Source organism: Schistocerca piceifrons, chromosome 3 (assembly GCF_021461385.2).
Source record: "Schistocerca piceifrons isolate TAMUIC-IGC-003096 chromosome 3, iqSchPice1.1, whole genome shotgun sequence".
Classification (NCBI taxonomy): Eukaryota; Metazoa; Arthropoda; class Insecta; order Orthoptera; family Acrididae; genus Schistocerca; species Schistocerca piceifrons.
The window spans coordinates 649438866-649459662 of NC_060140.1; the positions used below are offsets into that span (position 1 = coordinate 649438866).

Sequence of the window (20797 nt, forward strand, 5' to 3'; positions counted from 1 at the left end):
TGCAACACACCAAAGTGTCAAAGGCTACCTCTTCATTAAAATAAATGCTTATTTATGTGGTTACAATATTGTGAGAAGGAAAGTTGCTACTCACCATAGAGCGGATATGCTGAGCTGCAGATAGGCACAACAAAAATGTTGTGTGTTTACATTGATTTTAGTCATTAATCTTTCCACAACTTTGACATTTATCACATATTTACTTTTTGTCATTAGAACTCCGTAAATCTGCTATGCCCATGTCCAGGCAATCTGTGCTGTCTTCCATTTTTTCTTTTCCTAGCAATTAGTCTCATAGTTATTTTCCTTACTGCACAGTGTCTGGCTACATAACCTGCCAACTACTCCTTTCTTCAGTATGGCTCTCTGACTGACTTCTTCCTTTGCCTATTGGAATGTGTTTGGATTTGGCAGTCAAATTTCATTTGTGTGGTTGTAATTTGTGGTATTTGTATTGTATTCTTTCCTAGACTTCCACTTTTCACACTTCACTTCCTTGCAGTATCCTCTGAATATACTGTTCTGTAAACTGTTTCTTCAACTTTAGAAATACAGTGTAGAAAAAATTCTGTATTCATGTGTATCATTTTCATTGTTGCTACTCTTCAGTAATTTTCGTGTCTTAATTGAAAAAATTATCCTGTGCATCAATTTTTTATCTCCACACCTCCATTGGGACACAGATAAGTGGCACCAAAAAAGTGAGCTCATACTCTAGTCAATGTAAATGAATCTTTATTTATTTTGTCAGCTGAGCTGTCTTTCTTGCAACCTACCAACTCTTATTGTTCTCTTCTTGGTTCCAAGACAGGAAGGTTTCGTTTTAAAGGTCTCAGTTTTTTCCATATGTCGGTTGTTATTGGATTCTCCATTTTAATCTTACTGTATTTTAATTGAAGAGTGTTTTACAGCAGACACTTTTATTTATAAATCATCTTCTGTGGTTATCTGCTGATTGGATACATAGGTCTATGCAGTTTTGATTGTTTTATATTGAAAACAGTATTTTTATTTGTAAACTTGATGTGTACTTTGCCGGCCGCTGTGGTCTCACGGTTCTAGGCGCTCAGTCCGGAGCTGCGCGACTGCTACGGTCGCAGGTTCGAATCCTGCCTCGGGCATGGATGTGTGTGATGTCCTTAGGTTAGTTAGGTTTAAGTAGTTCTAAGTTCCAGGGGACTGATGACCACTGATGTTAAGTCCCATAGTGCTCAGAGCCATTTGATGTGTACTTTACTTTCGGTGTTTCTGCCTCTTGCTTACATATTTTCCAAATCACTGCTTCTTGCAGTAGGAAGATGGAGAAACCAATAGTAACTGCTGTGGAAGATGGTCATGCAAACAAACATATTTTCCGTATGTATCTGCCCGCCATTTCATGGATATTGCTGTTTCTATAGAGCGTTGTCTTATCGTGTCTCCGTATTCATGATGGGGACTGTGAATTAATTATGCCAGAAAGTTTTTTGTATGTACGGTTGTGAATTTTCTTACAGTATTTAGAAGTTCATTTAACAAACATAAAAGAATATATTTTTGGTATGAGTTAAGGTTGTCCTATTAGTGGCAGAGATTATGATCCAGAATGGTTGTAAGATCATATAGCATCCTTAAAAAAGTGCACTGTTTTGGTGTATCAAATTATGATCTTTATTTGTTCTAAAAAACATTTACAAAATACATAAATGTGTTGATCACACCAATCCATTATAGGTACGAAAAATGTTTGGCATGTGACTTTCTCTACTGTGCTGGCATGCAAGAACTGTTGATGAAATTTGCCATGACTGTCTGACAAGACTTTCACACTTCACTGACAACACTACAAATTTCTTCTGTTAACTTGCATATGTTTTGTGGTTTATTGATATACATTAATGATTTATGATAACCCCAAAGAAAAAAAGTCTTCTGATCTTAGTTGCCATTGTTGGTCACCACAGTGGGCGATTCGGGGACCTGGAAACTGTTCATGGAATAATTCAGTTGTTTTGTGGGAAGTGTGATAGTGGCTTCATCCTGCCAAAACCACAAATTTTGAACATCCATTCCATTGAAATTACGCTACGGAAAAAATTTATTTTCATCGCATTGGTGACCCGCTTCAAGGGCTGATGATGATGCCACCTGCCTGAAAGCCACACCAAACCATTATTTGCTGTGTATGTATGTTCCTTTGTTAAACCCTATAAGGATTTTCAGATCCTCAGACATGGCAGTACTGTTTATTCACAAATCCATTTAAGTGAAGTGCACCTCATCACTGCAGATCATTTTCCTCTCAAAACGGTTGTCTCCTTAGAATACAGTCAACAAAAGTCTCATTTTCTCATGATAGGCTTCTTTCAGCTGCAGCATTAACTGAATTCTGTTAGGATGATAATGGAGATCAAACCAGACATCCTATGTGCCATTCTTGGGAATGATGAGGAATCTTAACAAAATTATACTATGTTGATTAGTACCAATGTAATTTTTTTTTAAGGACTCTTTAGGTTGTGGTGGAGAGACAGATAGATCTTTACCTCTTTTAGATGAGCATCTTCAGACTTTTACCTATAGCTGTAATTCGTAATTTAAGATGTAAAACACTTCCTTTTTCTAGTTCATATCCCATTAACACTGACACTCTGGGCACAAACCTTGAATGTTAGATTTCGTGTCACTGGATGAGATGGATGAGGATGAAAGGGCCATGAATTTCAGTATAGGAAGTAAGGACTGCCTTAAATGCAGTGAAGAGTAGAAAAGAAACATACATTATTGCAAGGGAAATCTTTAAGTGCCTATGTGAAGAATAAAAGTAGTGGAATTTCTGTGACTACAATAATGAAACAATGGAAACTCCAGGGGGAATATGTAAGAGTCTTTTAATTGTGCCCATCTGCAACTTGGTTTGTCTTCTTTACAGTAAGTAGCAATCTGCCTTTTCCTACATTGTGACTACAATAAAATACATGATACAGGGTGAATTGTTTAAAGATGGCTGCAGTAATTAATTCAATACTGAATAAACAGTACTACAACAAGGACATACCCAGGGGCAGCCTACTGCCATTTCACCCCCAAAACAACATCTTCACAAACTGCACTCCTGTCCCGCTCCATCAATCAGAATTAACAATTCAGTATCAGTTTGAAGACAATCAGAACTAGTAATGGATATAAACTAGTAAAAATGTACCTAGAGCCATTTGTGGTGACATTTCAAAACTGTTTCGCCCTTTGCCCGTCCTCCATCATTAGTGTCAATCGTGTACTTGAAAATGTAGTGAGCAGAGAACCCTCAGACTCATGCTACGCGGTTTGGTTCAGAGTGGTAAGCAGAAAACTGAAAAGAAAAATTTTTTAAATGCATTGGTAATGAGCAATTTATGTTTAAGGGAGAGATTTATTGAGAGGGGAAAGATCTTAAAAATTGTTTCATAGGCTTGCAGGAAGTTTAAACAGTATGAACTGGAAAAAGCTTGTGAATATATTGAAGGAAAGATGAATGAACTGGAAAGGCAGACCACTTTTAAACTGACTGTATTGGAAACAAAAGATTTTGACAAGTCAGAAAGGAGAGAATGCCAACCTGATAGAATTAAGGAATGGTCTAAGACAAGATAAGATTGTTGTCTGTCGCCCACTCTTCAACATATATTTAAAAGGCAGGATTGAGCATTATTAATGGAAGGGGGCAAAAAATGGTGGTTGAAGCACATGACATTTACAGATAGTATGGTTATTTTAGCCGGGCATGGAAAAGAGGTTCAAGAAATGGCAGAGGAAATTAAAACTATTGTAAGAGATCATGGAATGAAAATAAATGAAAATGGTGACAAGAGCTAGAGATGAAATGACAAAAATAATGTCGGATTGAGAGGAAATGGAATATGTATATTTTTAGTACCTAGGGAGTCAAATAGAAAGTAATCGGAGGTTCAACATAGACATTTAATTTAGAACAGCTGTGGAAAAATTTGTAACTGAAATGAAGGAAAAGTTGATAAAATTTTTTGTTTGATGTATCTTATTGTATGGTACCAAAACTTGGATTGTGAGAAATGAGGACAGGAAGAGGCTGGAGGCTTTTCACTGTGGACACAACAGAGAAGGGTGAAAGAAAATTGATTGACAGAGTGACAAACAAAAAAAATCTGATGAGAGTGGGAAAAGAAAGGCCTCCCCCTTCTCAGTCTTCCCACCCAAGCCACACACCCCATATAAAAAAATTCACCCTCCTTACCCCTTGCTGATGTGCAATTACTAACCCCCAGACTGAACATCAGTGAGAGTTCTTCTCTTTAAAGCATATCACTCAGTTGAATCTGGTACATCTTGAGTGTTATGGTAACTTAAAGGTCATTATTTACAGGAATATATGAGAGATGGTCAAAAAGTTTTAATAGTGACCTTCAGGGGGAAAATGTGATTAATGTTTCGTTTGTTCATAGGTACATGTCTCCATGACACACCACTCTAGCTTGTTGCTAGATGAGCCAAACCAAAATGGTGCAGCCCTGTTGATATAGTGTAGTTTCATGCAGTAATTCATTTTTGATAGCAGCGGAAATCAGTTTACTGCATGATACTACTCTTTTATCTGTGAGCTGTACCATTTTGTTTTGGCACATCTAATGGTATGCTATGGTACTGTGGACGTGGGAAGGTCAATATGTACCAGGATTGCAGACATGTACCTACCAAAAAAAAAAGTAATTATAGGGCACTTTCTTTTTTATGTGATAATTAAGTCTTCATGGCTAACCCTCATACAAAAATTCTTCTTATCAAGTTCATTTAGTCATTTTACCCCTAAAACCCACTGAGACAGTGTAAATATTGTTTTGACCACCATTCACTATTGTTATACACATAATTAAGACTTTGTGCATTTGAGAAACCATACATTCTAGGAATTGCTGCAGATACAGATTTTTTCCCATTATAATCTTGGTTCAATATTAATACTCTGTATGCAAAATGAAATGTAGTTGGTAAGATTCTGCATTCTAGTTTTGATTTTCTTTTTAGGTAACAGCGTGGGAAATAATGGAATTTCAGATGCAGTGGCAGGTGGGATTGAGTATGCAACAACTGAAAAAGGTAAACAATTTTCTCTTCTGTTTTGTGTTAGTTGGTCATATACACACTCAGACAAGTAGCTTAGTAATGTATGTATAAAAAAAATACTTAACTTTTCTGAAGGAACATAAAACAGATCATGAAAAAAGAAAAGATCATCAGCATTATTGAATGCAGCAGTATGTGGGACAAGCAGTGCTTATATACATCTACATCCACATCCATACTCCACAAGCCACCTGACAGTGTGTGGTGGAGGGTACCTTGAGTACCTCTATCCGTTCTCCCATCTATTCCAGTCTCATATTGTTCGTGGAAAGAAGGATTGTCGGTATGTCTCTGTGTGGGCTCTAATCTCTCTGATTTTATCCTCATGGTCTCTTCGCGAGATATACGTAGGAGGGAGCAATATACTGCTTGACTCTTCGGTGAAGGTATGTTCTTGAAACTTCAACAAAAGCCCTTACCGAGCTACTGAGCATCTCTCCTGCAGAGTCTTCCACTGGAGTTTATCTATCATCTCCGTAACGCTTTCGCGATTACTAAATGATCCTGTAACAAAGCGCGCTGCTCTCCGTTGGATCTTCTCTCTCTCTCTCCTATCAACCCTATCTGGTACGGATCCCACACTGCTGAGCAGTATTCAAGCAGTGGGCGAACAAGTGTACTGTAACCTATTTCCTTTGTTTTCGGATTGCATTTCCTAAGGATTCTTCCAATGAATCTCAGTCTGGCATCTGCTTTACCGACGATCAACTTTATATGATCATTCCATTTTAAATCACTCCTAATGCTTACTCCCAGATAATTTATGGAATTAACTGCTTCCAATTGCTGACCTGCTATATTGTAGCTAAATGATAAGGGATCTTTCTTTCTGTGTATTCACAGCACTTTCCACTTGTCTACATTGAGATTCAATTGCCATTCCCTGCACCATGCGTCAAATCGCTGCAGATCCTCCTGCCTTTCAGTACAATTTTCCATTGTTACAACCTCTCGATATACCACAGCATCACCCACGAAAAGCCTCAGTGAACTTCCGATGTCATCCACAAGATCATTTATGTATATTGTGAGTAGCAACAGTCCTACGACACTCCCCTGCGGCACACCTGAAATTACTCTTACTTCGGAAGACTTCTCTCCATTGAGAATGACATGCTGTGTTCTGTTATCTAGGAACTCTTCAATCCAATCACACAATTGGTCTGGTAGTCCATATGCTCTTACTTTGTTCATTAAACGACTGTGGGGAACTGTATCGAACGCCTTGCGGAAGTCAAGAAACACAGCATCTACCTGGGAACCCGTGTCTATGGCCCTCTGAGCCTCGTGGACGAATAGCGCGAGCTGGGTTTCACATGCCCGTCATTTTCGAAACCCATGCTGATTCCTACAGAGTAGATTTCTAGTCTCCAGAAAAGTTATTATACTCTAACATAATACGTGTTCCAAAATTCTACAACTGATCGACGTTAGAGATATAGGTCCATATTTCTGCACATCTGTTCGATGTCCCTTCTTGAAAACGGGGATGACCTGTGCCCTTTTCCAATCCTTTGGAACGCTACGCTCTTCTAGAGACCTACGGTACACGGCTGCAAGAAGGGGGGCAAGTTCCTTCGTGTACTCTGTGTAAAGTCGAACTGGTATCCCATCAGGTCCAGAGGCCTTTCCTCTTTTGAGCGATTTTAATTGTTTCTCTATCCCTCTGTCGTCTATTTCGATATCTACCATTTTGTCATCTGTGCAACAATCTAGAGAAGGAACTACAGTGCAGTCTTCCTCCGTGAAACAGCTTTGGAAAAATACATTTAGTATTTCGGCCTTTAGTGTGTCATCCTCTGTTTCAGTACCATTTTGGCCACAGAGTGTCTGGACATTTTGTTTTGATCCACCTACCGCTTTGACATAAGACCAAAATTTCTTAGGATTTTCTGCCAAGTCAGTACATAGAACTTTACTTTCAAATTCATTGAACGCCTCTCGCATAGCCCTCCTCACACTACATTTCGCTTCGCGTACTTTTTATTTGTCTGCAAGGCTTTGGCTATGTTTATGTTTGCTGTGAAGTTCCCTTTGCTTCCGCAGCAGTTTTCTAACTTGGTTGCTGTACCACGGTGGCTCTTTTCCATCTCTTACGATCTCACTTGGCACATACTCATCTAACGCATATTGTACATTGGTTTTGAACTTTGTCCACTGATCCTCAACACTATCTGTACTTGAGACAAAACTTTTGTGTTGAGCCGTCAGGTACTCTGAATTCTGCTTTTTGTCACTTTTGCTAAACAGAAAAATCTTCCTACCTTTTTTAATATTTCTATTTACGGCTGAAATCATCGATGCAGTAACCGCTTTATGATCGCTAATTCCCTGTTCTGCGTTAACTGTTTCAAATATTTCAGGTCTGTTTGTCACCAGGAGGTCTAATATGTTATCGCCACGAGTCGGTTCTGTGTTTTAACTGCTCAAGGTAGTTTTCAGATAAAGCACTTTAAAAAATTTCACTGGATTCTTTGTCCCTGCCACCCGTTATGAACGTTTGGGTCTCCCAGTCTGTATCCAGCAAATTAAAATCTCCACCCAGGACTATAACGTGGTGGGGAAATCTACTCGAAATATTTTCCAAATCATCCTTCAGGTGCTCAGCCACAACAGCTGCTGAGCCAGGGGGCCTATAGAGACATCCAGTTACCATGTCTGAGCCTGCTTTAACCGTGACCTTCACCCAAATTATTTCATATTTCGGATCTCCGTCAATTTCCTTCGATACTATTGCACTTCTTATCGCTATAAACACGCCTCCCCCTTCACTGTCCAGCCTGTCTCTGTGGTATACATTCCAATCTGAGTTTAGAATTTCATGACTGTTTACATCTGGTTTCAGCCAACTTTCTGTCCCTAGTACTATGTGGGCATTGTGACCGTTTATTAATGAGAGCAGTTCTGGGACCTTTCTATAGACACTCCTGCAGTTTACTATTAGCACATTAATATTGTCATTCCCTGTTGCATTTTGCCTACTCCTACCTTGCCGTGTCTCAGGAGGCGTCTTTTCGGGCCTAGCGAGGGAATTCTCTAACCTAAAAAACCCACATTTGCACTCCACAAGTTCTCCGCTGCCCTTGTAGCTGCTTCCTGCATGTAGTGCACGCCTGACCTATTCAGGGGGACCCTACATTTCTCCACCCGATAGCGGAGGTCGAGAAATTTGCACCCCAGATCTCCGCAGAATCGTCTGAGCCTCTGGTTTAAGCCTTCTACTCGGCTCCAAACCAGAGGACCGCGATCGGTTCTGGGAACGATACAGCAAATGTTAGCTCAGATTCCACCCCGTGAGCGAGGCTTTCCGCCTTCACCTACTCCGCCAACTGCCTGTACGAACTGAGGATGACCTCTGAACCAAGACGGCAGGAGTCATTGGTGCCGACATGAGCGACAATTTGCAGTAGGGTGCACCCAGTGCTCTCAGTCGCCGCCGGCAGGGCCTCCTCCACATCTCGGATGAGACCCCCCCCCCCCCCCTCCTTACTTGACCTGGTCGCCCAAGACTCCTCTTAAGTGACCATATTGATGGCGATCTCAGTGCGGACGCCCCATCAACACAGGATGCTGTGAAACAGTACTCCCATCCTCAGACTATCCACTGCACCCGGCCTCCAGGTCACTGGATTACAGGAGCACGCCACCACTCCCTAGACCAGGGTGTATTTATATTCCTATCTCCATTATCAGATTTACATTTACCTTGACATTTTTATAAATTCAGTGTGATGATGGAGCATCTCCATGTTCAGTTTGAACTGTGTGTTGTAGGTTATGATTAGTTTGTGGCGTATCTGCACAGAAAATAGACCAATAAAAATGAGGAAACATTTGAGTAATCGATAATATTCTATCAAAGAAAAATTTAAACAAGAGAACTAATAAATCATGAGACGGCTTGCTGGCTGGTGCTTCCCTGCTGGAGGCAAGATATGTAGTAGTGTCTATAGACAAACATAAAAGTGATGGCACAATTGTAGCTTTCAGAAATATTTATTCCTTCCTATTTGTTCCAAAAGCTAAGGTAGAGTCATAACGGGCTGATAACTGCAGGATTTTGTAGAAAGAGAAACATCTGAGGGAGCGGAAAATGGTTGATGAGGCATATAGGTCACAGATTAGCTGGGTAAGTGCAAGAAATTGCTGTATTTGAAACTGTAAAAAGAGTCTGGTGTAGAGTTATACTTACCAACAACTTTCATGGAGGTATGTTCTGTCTGGGCAACTAATAGACAATAAACAAACTGCTTTCAATCAGTTGCATAGACGGAACATACCTCCATGAATTTTGAAGCAACTAAGGAGCAATGGAAAACAGAAAAAATGATGAGATGACCAACAAATACTTCTTCTTTGAGGGGCAGACATACAGACAGATCAGGGGTACGGCCTAGAGAACCAGGATGGCTCCTTCATATGCCAACCTTTTTGTGGGTCGCTTGGAGGGGGCTTTCCTGGGATCCATAAGTCTTCTGCCACTGGTTTGGTTTAGATACATTGATGAGACCATTATCATATGGACTGATCTGTTAAAAATCCTCGAATATCCTAACACCTTCTCCCAATTAAATTTCATGTGGTCCTATTTCCGAAACCTGTGCCACTTCCCTTGATGTTGATCTTGTCCTCATTGAAGGCCAGCTACACTCTTCTGTCCACATTAAATCTACTAACAGGCAACAGTACTTACATTTTGACAGTTGACAACCTTTCCATGTCAAACATTCCCTCCAACACAGCTTTGGCATTCAAAGCAAATGTATTTGTTCAGATGCAGACTCCTTACAGCAATACACCACTATTCTCACCTCAGCCTTCAGGACATAATTACCCCACCAGCGTAGTTCAGAGGCAGATTTCCCAGCCATCACATCCAATCTGTTTGGAGCACACCACTTGTCACTCAGTATTATCGTGATCTGGAATGTATTTTCAGCTATTTCAACAAGGCCATGACTTCCATAAATCATGCCCTGAAATGAGATCGATTCTGTCTGGTATTTTGCCGACCTCACCTAGAATATTTTTTCATCGTCCTCCCAATCTCCACAATATTCTTGACAGACCCTATGCTTCTTCTGCACCCATTTCCCTATCACAGGGCCCATAACTCTTTGACCATCGCCACTGCAAGACTTGCCCTGTGCACCCTCCTACAACCACCTATACCAGCCTTGTTACTGGCAAAACATATACCATCAAAGGGAGAGCTGCCTGTGAAATGACATGTCATATACCAGCTGTTATGTAAACACTGTTTGGCCTTTTCCATTGGCATGACTACCACCAAATTATCAATTAGGATGATTGGGCATAGACAAAGGGTATATACATGCAACACACAGTATCTTGTTGTGACCTTGGTGTCTGTTTCACCACATGCGCCATCTGGACACTGGACACCAGTTTCTCAGAACTCCGCAGGTGGGAACTAGTGCTACAACATGTCCTTGATTCTCACCATCAGCTGGCCTTAATTGATGTTAATTTCTTCACAGAAACTATTCCTTTCTTCGCCCTGTTTTAGTTATCTACATCTTCCATTTTCTTATTTTTTGCCCTCTTCCTCCCACCTGTGTTACATACAATGTACTTAGCTTTTCTCTCTCATTAACTTGTGCAGTAATCTCTGTCTTGCATATTACCCTGTCTTCCACTTTTAAGCTCTCATGTTTTTGACTCTCATCCAGAGCAGTCCTCATATATCAGTCTTTTCATCTCATCCCGTCCGGTAAGTCCCTCCTGACCCGAGGTTGTGCACGACTAACCCTTTTCCTAGATCTCTCCAGTCTTTTTCCTTCACTCCTCTTCCTTCCCCTTCAACCCTTCTGTCGCAAAAAGAAGCCACTGGCTCCGAAAGCTTGCATAATCACAATCTTTTTTTATGTGCATGTTCTGCCACCGCATGGCGAGTAAGTTTTTATCTATCCAATTACATTACACAACTTTTTATAGAATTATAAGCAAAAAGTCACAGGTAACCTCAATGGTTACTTGTGAAATACAAAGTATTGGGCAGCCATGTGGTGTGTCCAGCATTGAAACAGTTGTTCATTGTAACAACGTCATGCTTTGTAGTGATATTTAAGTGGTGTCTCAACTGTTTGGAATATGTTGTACCTGGAGTTGTCATCAAGCATTGTGAACATATCTCAATAACATTATCTGCCTCAAAAATTAATAGGCTGTAGAAGACACATTTTTATTACTATACAAAAAAGAGTGAATCTTTAGTAGAAGTTTTAATATGCCTAGCGAGATGCAGTCAGAATGTTAGACAGTGGGGGTAGGGGGGCAAGGGGCGACTTCCGCCACCCCACACCTAACCTTCCGACTGTGCCTAGCTGCTCTACTCTATCCCCACCACATCCCTGCATGCTAACACAAGCAGTACTTTACCACCACTATCCGCTATCCCTCCCGCTCCCTGTCCAAGCCTTCTTACCCTCATCACCCAGATTGCTTCTCTAGCCGAATGTAGTGGTTATGTGTGAGTGAATTGTGCTTGGGTGAATGTGTGTGTGTGTGTGTGTGTGTGTGTGTGTGTGTGTGTGTGTGTGTTTTTGCCTATTTTAAAAGTAGACCTTTTGGCTGAAAGCTCATGTGTTTAACATTCTTTTTGTTGTGTTCATCTGTGACTCAACTTCTCTTGAGTATGATGAGTGGAAATCATCTTTTACATAATATTGTTGTTATCATTACCACACATGATGGCATTGAGGTGGCATATTGGGAACCTTCATGCATGACCCTTTTGGTACATGACTTAGACAAAAATTTTATTTTGCTTGATGAATGGCTGCTTGCTCTGAATTAACAAAAATGTAACTTAATGCAAGTAAGTGGGAAAAACAATCCCTTATTTTAAAATGACGTGTTAATAGTGTACTGCCTGACACAGTCACAACCACTGGTGGCTGGAGCTCAATTTCATTGGTGCAGCCTAAATAAAATGTCAATAAACATTGTAATGAAATTGTTCCAAATTGTTTGTTATATAAACTTCATTTACACCATACTGCTTAAAAAGTAGTAAATATGGTAAATTATACAGTTCTAAATGTTGACATAATCGACAAAATACTATAGCTAATAGTAAAATACAGACAGAAGTGAACACAGCAATTTTTTGTGTGTGTAGTCTTTCGATCGATTGATATGCACTTAAACATGTGACCTTTATCTCTTTTCCATACTTAGCAAATTAAGGGCCATGTTTAGAAAACAATCTGCTTTTTCATTTTAAAATCACTATGAGAATACTCAGGCTTTAACCATGCAGCTCCAGAATATGGAAAGCGATGAGAGTGAAAATTTGAGCTACTGGCAGGCCTGTACCAAGCCCATGAAGAAAGAGGACCCCCGCCGTGGGTGCAAGCACAGAGGGTATGCAAAAACTGCCTAGTTAAACCAACAAGAAAGATGATTTAAAAACTGACTGGGGAAGGCATGTGAGCTCCTGCCCTACATGATCCTATCTCCTGCCTGCAAGAAGCCTTCCCTCTGCACGAGACTGAAAATGCGCGTCGTAGTCACAGTGTCATTTCGTCAAAGTAGCACATAAATGACTACTGTTGAACATGTGTCACTTGAGTTGTGTGTCAACAGTGCACTGGGTTCGTACAGCTCATGCCTAGACAGCTAGCTCATGTTCAACAATGGAGCTTTTGTCCTACTTCGGTGTTGTATTTTTAGGATCTCAAAGATTGGCAGTTGGGACTCGAAGAAAGTAATATGTTGTTCAACCAAAGGCTTCCTAATTCTGCCAACTGAGGACTGAAATGAAACTGTTTAATCTAGACTGCTTCAATATATTTGATAGGCTAATAAGTGAAATGGGAAACAGAAATCACGTATATAACCCAATGTTTCATTTCACTTTAATTTTCTTGCAGAAAAGAGCTAAATGAAATCTCTGCATCTTACTATGAAAAATATGTAGGTAATTTTGGTGCCAAATATAGCAAAAACACCGATACAACAGATCTACCAAAATGAAATTTTAACTCTGCAGTGGAGTGTGTGCTGATGTGAAATTTCCTGGCAGATTAAAACATGTGCAGGACCGAGACTTGAACTCTGGACCTTTGCCTTTCGCTGGTAAGTGCTTTACCGACTGAGCCACACAAGCGCGACTCACTATCTGTCCTCACAGCTCTACTTCCACCAGTACCTTGTCTCCTTCCTTCCAAATATCACAGAAGCTCTCCTGTGCAGGGAAGCTTCTGTGAAATTCTCAAGGCAGAAGGTTAGGTACTGCCAGAAGTAAAGCTGTGACGATTGATTGTGAGTCATGCTTATGCAGTTCAGTCAGTAGAGCACTTGCCTGTGAAAGAAAAGATTCTGAGTTTGAGTCTCGATTCGGTACACAGTTTTAATCTGCCAGGAAGTTTCACAGCAGAGCTACTTAATTAAATAGCTGCTGTCAAATTCCTGTAGAAAGAGCTGGTGAAGAGCACTGACAGGGATTCCCATTTGGATATTTTGAATCCCGTCCCATGCAATATGGGTTATGAGATTCTTATCCAGTCATGAGTTGTAGTGCTAGCAGTGTGACCTAGTGGCTAGTGTTGCTGGCTTGTGTGTCATGGGGCATCATTTCAAACCCAACCACCAGCAGTTATTTGTTATTTAGTATAAAAAATATAACCCAATTTTAAAAAAATCATTACTATTATGTTATTTGAGACATGTGCATGAACAGTGTACTGTTGGAAAGAGTAAACTTGTGAGTTTTACATGGTTCCCGCTAGTTAACAGCAGTGTGCACCCACTTCAGTTCAAATAAAAGTGGTGGTGTGACAACAAAAAGTGTCTTGTGTTCTACATGTTGCGCAGTGTGGGTCAGTAATAACTGCGCAGCCTGACTTTCGCCCTAGGTGTGATACGGATCCTCACACAGCACAGAACATTAGATGATGGCATGAACAATTCCAAGAGACAGGTTGTTTGTGTAAAGGCAAATCGCCGGGCCATCCCCGAGTGCCTGACGCAGACGTCGAACACATCCACCATAGTTTCACAAGGAGTCTGCAGAAATTCATTCGCATGTGCAGCTCGACAGCTCAACATGCATCCGATGTTTGTATGACATGTGTTGCGTCGACATTTACACATGAAACCATATAAAATTCAGCTACTGCAAGCTCTTAATGAAGGTGACAAACACAATGTGTGTAGTTCTGTAACTTCATTCTTGGCAGGATGGGGGATGACAGTTTTCTTCCACACTTAGTGCTTAGCGTCGAGGCAACATTCCCTTTAAATGAAAAGGTGAACTGTAATAATGTGAAAGTATGGGGTATGGAACAACCACATGAAGTTGTACAATGTGAGAGGGGCTCTCCAAAATTTGATTTATTTTGTGCAGTTTCACAGGAAAATTGTATGGTCCATTTTTCTTTGCCAAGAACACTGTTACAGGAAGCACATATCTCGATATGCTTGAGAACTTTCTTTTTGTACAGTTGGAGACTGATTCAAATGACTTTATCTACCAACAAGGTGGGGCACTTCCACATTGACATCTGGAAGTGTGGAAATTTTTAAATCAAAGGATTACTGAACGATGGATTGGTCGCACTGGACCAAATGATTCAGCCTTATATTACTAGCCTCAAAGGTCACTGGATGTTACTGTATGTGATTATTTCTTGTGGGGTTTTTATAAAAGACTTTGTGTCTTGGTTACCAACAACAATGAATGAATTGAGACATCGCATAACAGCAGCTGTGGAAGCTGTAACTCAACACATGCTTGCTACTATGTGGGAACAATTTTAATACCACATTGACATATGCCATGCATTTCAGGGGGGGGGGGGGGGGGGGATATTGAACACCCAAGAAAAGCTATGAAAAAAAAATCATTATATGAAGCATGTGCACGAATAATGCTGTATGCCACATTTTGCAGGTGTTGGGAAATTGACAAAAACTGTTAGTTCCAGAGAATTAATATGATATAGTAATGTAATAGCAGATATGTATTGTTTGTGCATACTGACTGTGGAAAATACTAATTTCTGGTTTTTGAAATTGCGCTAAGTACAGATTTTTCGAAAATAAGTAAGTTTTAAAATGGAATAACGCTGTATGGCAATGGATATACAGCGTTATTCCAGATCAGCCAGTGCTCTGCTGTAATTATAAGGTGTCTAGAATCCAAAAATAGTAAGGAAGAGATTTAAAACAAGATACTAAATAATATTTATTGTAAACTGAATTGCTTGATCTTAAAAAAAAAAAAATAATACAACATTAGTTTATCAAGTTTAGGCTCAAATCTAGTACATTATAGTCAGTTGTCACACTGCAGGTTTTCATAAAACTGCCTGTATTTTGGTTCCAAATATTTCGTCATGTCCAATAGATCCCTTTTCTTCTCCTTATGAACTTTCAGCGTCCCGTTATAGAGCAACCAGAATTCAGAAGGCAATGGACAATTTTTTACTTTATGTTCACAACCATGCTTACAATACAGTGTCTTTCCCATCGGCGAAGCACATTGTGGGTACGGTGCATGCTTAAACCTCGAGGATCATCACTACACAGCTTCAACCAAAGTACATCGGTAATTTTCAAAGCAGGCGGCTTCTTCAAAAGCAACTCGATGGATCCTATGTCCTTGAAGTCTTCCATCATCATCTCATGAATGAATGGTGAGTTTTGAAGGATCGACAAAGGCCTCAACAATGACGTGCTTCCATTCTGAAGGAACCATAACTTTTGACACTTTCTTTCTTTTCTCGATGACTGCAAAATCCCTGTCACAAGGTAGGAAACACTGACCCAAACATAAAAACATCTGATGTATTTCTGTAAAGTACTTGCAGCTGATCAGATAGAAATAAAGCGCTAAAACTCTCCAGTTGTTGTTCTGCCCGACACAGCGGTCAGACCAAACAATTAGTTTTCGTTCCATACCTTGTTCAAGCGTATCATAATTGTGCGTCACAAATTTAAGCAGACAGGATACTAATTCGGCTGAACCTCTCCTTGCGGTGGATTCATCCCACAAATTTACGGTGATGTTTCCAGTACCAACGTCATGAACCGTGAAATTATACGACGACAGCTGTCTCTGGTAGAATACCGTGAAATGAGTCAATGTAGGACAAAGTAAAATCTGTTGTAGGTCAACACATATAACATGTATAATGTTATTCCTCTTAGCCATTTCCGTATCGTTTTTAGGGCTTTGTATGCATGGTCTGCCCTTGAATGATGCAACTGACTCTCAATTTCGATCTTGTGCAGTTCTATTTCATCCGAAGCTGCAATCATTTTGTTAAACAACAAATCGCACAGTCTGCAAGTATCTGATCTAGGTGTTCTGAAACACAGATTAAAAGCTGTTTGAAACACACTTTGATAGTATGACCTGGTTATTGACTTATCAGGAAACTTTTCGGTAAACAATCGATACATTCTACAGAGGTTGAGATCGGGGTGCAGACATTCTTTTGAGGATTTATTCGTGCTGTAATGGCTCATCTGCTTTGGGAAACTCGATATGTGTTGCCGAATAAGAGGTCTGTCGTCATTTGATATGGCATGTGGCCTATTGCAATGTTTTCCTCTACTGTCTTTAGGAGTGGTTATTCCACCTTTTACTTTACGTTGCAGAGTCTGCATTCATCGCTGGATGATGGAGAATATGTCAAGCAATGTTTTTTGACACACTTCTTTTGAGTAAACTTTGTATTTGAAAGTAGCTTGTTTTCGTGAAGTATCGTCTGTCTTACCTCTCTTGCGCCTGGCTGGCACACCTATTTCCATGGATTTTATTAAGTATATGGACTGCTCATCGTATGTTAAGGCATGATATTCTTCGTACAGCTTTAACTTCATTTCCAGGTTTATGTCCTTGCGTCCTTCTTTTGTGCACACTTCTGCATTGCATACACGATCCTGAAGCACGAAAGCAATCACTATTACTACCTAATATTCAACTAGATTATCAAATTTCACATTCTCTTCTAATAATATAGCATTACTCAGGCTGAGTATTCTATTTTTTCGCCAATGATAACTACAGAACTGTAGTTAATTTCATTCACGTTACATACTTTTACTGTAACGTTTTCAGAAGATACACATAACGTGTCATTAGAGCCATGTACTCTACAGGGCACGTCGCTGCTTTACAGGACACATATGCTTATCTAAAGACATACACCTTTTTACAAAACCCATACAGCATTATTCCGCTCACCTGTGTTAGAGGCTGTTTCGCAGGAACTACTTTTCCTTTTCGTGATTTATGTTCCAGTCCAGCATCATGAAGCCTTTTCCTCTTAATATCCTGCCAACTACCAATGTTAATTTTCCTTTTCCGTGCATTATTTGCACGTTTCAAACCACTTGCGGTAAGCGTCACCTTGCTGCACTCCGCCATTCTTGTAACATACAGCATTGTTCGTGCAGAGGCGAGAAAATTGTGCACGTCTCGTCGCTGTTTAGTGCTGCCCTCGGGCGGTGAACATGTCAATTATAACAGCAGGCGATGCAAACTGCCGTATACAACATTATTCCACAGGATTCTACGAAATATCAAATTGTGCCATACAGCGTTATTCGTGTGCAAGCTTCATATGTTTGTTAATTTCAGAAATATAGAAATGCCAAATCAGATGATTCTTTTTGATACAACCTGTATATCATTTTAGGAAGGTTCTCAAAATGTCTTGTGTTTGTGTATTCTGGAGTGTTTTGTTTCTGTAAATAGCAGCACTCTCTGTCCAGGAATTCAGTTCTATTCTGACTGGATGTTGTTGTCAGTAATAAACAAGCTTTCAGAACTAAGTGCTGTACTTCTTTTACAGCACTGTCTTTGGACTTGGACTTCATTGTGGTTTCAGTCTAACAGTATTCATTTGTACATGTAAATTTATGGCTAGAGTTCATTTAAAGTGTATATTAATTGATATCATAGTGAACTGTAGATCATCAAAACTGGTTTTGAAGGTCATAATGAGTTTCAGAAAATTAAGAGATTGAGTTTTGCTGTGAACCAGTTTTAAGTCTCTTTAGATTTAGGTGGGTGAAGGGCAGGGACTAGTGAAAGTTGAGGTCAGGGTGGTTATGGGAACATAGGATATATTCCAGGGAGGGTTCCCAACTGCACAATTCAGAAAAGCTGATATTGGTAGTAAGGATCCAGATGGTGCACTCTGTGTAGCAGTCACGGAAGTGAAGCATGGTGTTTTGGGCAACATGTTCAGATATTGGGTGGTCCAGTTGTCTCTTGGTCACAGTTTGGTGGTGGCCATTCATGCAGACAGCTTGTTGGTTATAATGCCCACGTAGAATGCAGAACAGTGGTTGCAGCTTAGTTTGAAGGTCACATAAGAGAACCTACTCCACTCCAATCACAGGCATCTCCTATCCCATCAAAAGTAGGGTTACCTGAGAGGGCAGTCACGTGATCTACAAACTAAGCTGCAGCCACTGTGCTGCTTTCTATCTGGGCATGGCAACAAACAAGATGGCTGTCCACATGAATGGCCACTGACAAACTGTGACCAAGAGACATGTGGATCACCCAGTTGGTGAAAACGCTGCCCAACACAACATGCTTCAGTTACATGACAGCTTCACAACCTGTGCCAACAGAATCTTTGCTACCAATACAGCTTTCCTCAGTTGTGCGAGTGGGAAATCTCCTTGCAGTCATCCTATGTTCTTGTACCCACTGTCCCCCACCCACCCTCTGGTCCGATCTTTGCTAGTTCCTGTCCTCCACCTGGCTATCCCCTTCCCTGCCCTCACTCCAGAACAACACAACACAGCCTTCTATTCTGCCAACAAACACACTAGCCTTTTTTGTTCTTTTGCCTCTATGTCTCTCCTTTACCACCTCCCACCCCCTCCCTCCTCAAGCCTCCTCCTTACCCGAACCTCCTGCTTATTGCTTCTCCCATCAGGCACAGTTTCTGTGCACAATCCAGCCTCACCTGCCGGAGGCAGTAGTCATATAAGTGTGAGTTGTGAATTTGTGTGTGTGTGTGTGTGTGTGTGTGTGTGTGTGTTTTCCACTTTTTCAACCTTTGTTGGATTATAATGAGCTTAACACAGATTTGAACAATTTGGAAGCTCTTGCTTACAAAATCAACTTTCTTAATTAATGTAATTATTTTTGGGATATTATTGGTAATTAATTTTTTTGTGAAGCACACACCATTAACAGTCACCGATTATGTTCCTAATTATGTTCTTAGTTGTGAATTGATTTTTTAGGTTCCATTGGAAAACAACTGTCCAAGTCAACAAGGCTTCAGATTCGTAAATCACACTTTCCAGTCTCATCACAGCAGCGAAGTCTAGGAAAAGTAGAGGACTTCGCTCGTATACAGAGGATGTTATCAGGATCTAATATTGGCCCTACTTTTTTTGGGCCCCGTGAGGATCTTGTGAAGCTTCTAGATGCTGAAGGTAAGTGTATATGGGGATACTTATGGAGTGACGGAGGTGATTTGTACATAGTCCATAACTCTCATCTCTTATCCACCCTGCATTTCATCTGTTAGTGTTCCTAGGATTGTTCTTGTTGTTAATTTGATAAGTCTTAATGAATACAAAGGAAGTAAGATTAGAATTTAAAGCCTGGCTGATGACAACACCTTTAGAGACACAACAGGCTAAGGAAGTTAGGTATTTCATTTTCAAAGACCCACTTTTGAATATAAATAATGATAGTTAACACTGCGGTTTTGACAAAATTTTAGTGTTACTGTCTGACCGACTAGGTGGTTCGGTTCTTGGGCCAGATGAAGAGATACTATTAGCATATCTGTCATGGCCCAATTTTTCTTGAACTCATTCATGTCCTTGATGGCCTGCTGTCATGTGGCCAAGTGTGCAATCGACAGATCAGGCCTAACATCTTGGTATTATTTTGAAATACCTTCTCCTTTCCAGGATTGAGGATTTGCCAGGTATGTGTTCCTTCCAAACTGATGAAACTCCACTTTTAACCTTGCTATCTTATTGACAACACAGTGTAATCCTGTTCATGGATCCAGATTATTGATAACAAATGTACGAGGGTCCTTCAATAAGTAATGCCCCACATTTTTTTCTCAGAACTTATTTATTGTTAAATAGTCAGAATTTGATGACAATATACATCAACATTTCTTGTCCATGTCCTATTTTTCTACGTAGTCTCCATCACGTTCTGTGGCTGTTCGCCAACATTGTGGAAAAGGATGTATTCCCTGCTGGTAAAAGTTCTTGTCCTGTAGGCATAGCCATGTTTTCATGTTTCAGCACTCCAGTGCTGACCAACATAGTGCCAATTCTCGAGCTGTGTTACACCGGTTGGCATGAATAATGGCATCCACATGATTCAGCGTGTTTGCAACAGTGGCTGTGACAGGTCATCCCGAGCATGGCTGATCATGGAGCTCTGTTTCTGCATTTTCTGAGGCTGTCAATTTTTTTACCCATTGCCCAGCTGTATTCCCATTAACTGCAGCATTGCCATAAACTGCACACAAATATTTATCGATGTTCACCATGGTTTCTTTTTCTGCACACAAGAATTCAATAACAGCACACTGCTTGTAATGTGAGTCATACGTAGATGCCATTTTGATGCTGTACTATGGCTCTGCCATCTGCCAGAATGGTTCGAAACTTCACCGGTGCACAGAACAAACATCAAATGTGA

At 40.3% G+C, this 20797-nt stretch overlaps 1 protein-coding gene across 1 annotated transcript in view; it reads left to right on the forward strand.

Annotated features, from left to right (window-relative positions):
- The window catches only part of LOC124789327 (gem-associated protein 5), a 366866-nt gene that overhangs the window by 240118 nt on the left and 105951 nt on the right, over positions 1-20797 (forward strand). The window contains exons 15-16 of the mRNA XM_047256646.1: positions 5020-5091; positions 19363-19557. Of these exons, the coding sequence (XP_047112602.1) occupies positions 5020-5091; positions 19363-19557 (267 nt within the window). The remainder of the gene's footprint in view (positions 1-5019; positions 5092-19362; positions 19558-20797) is intronic.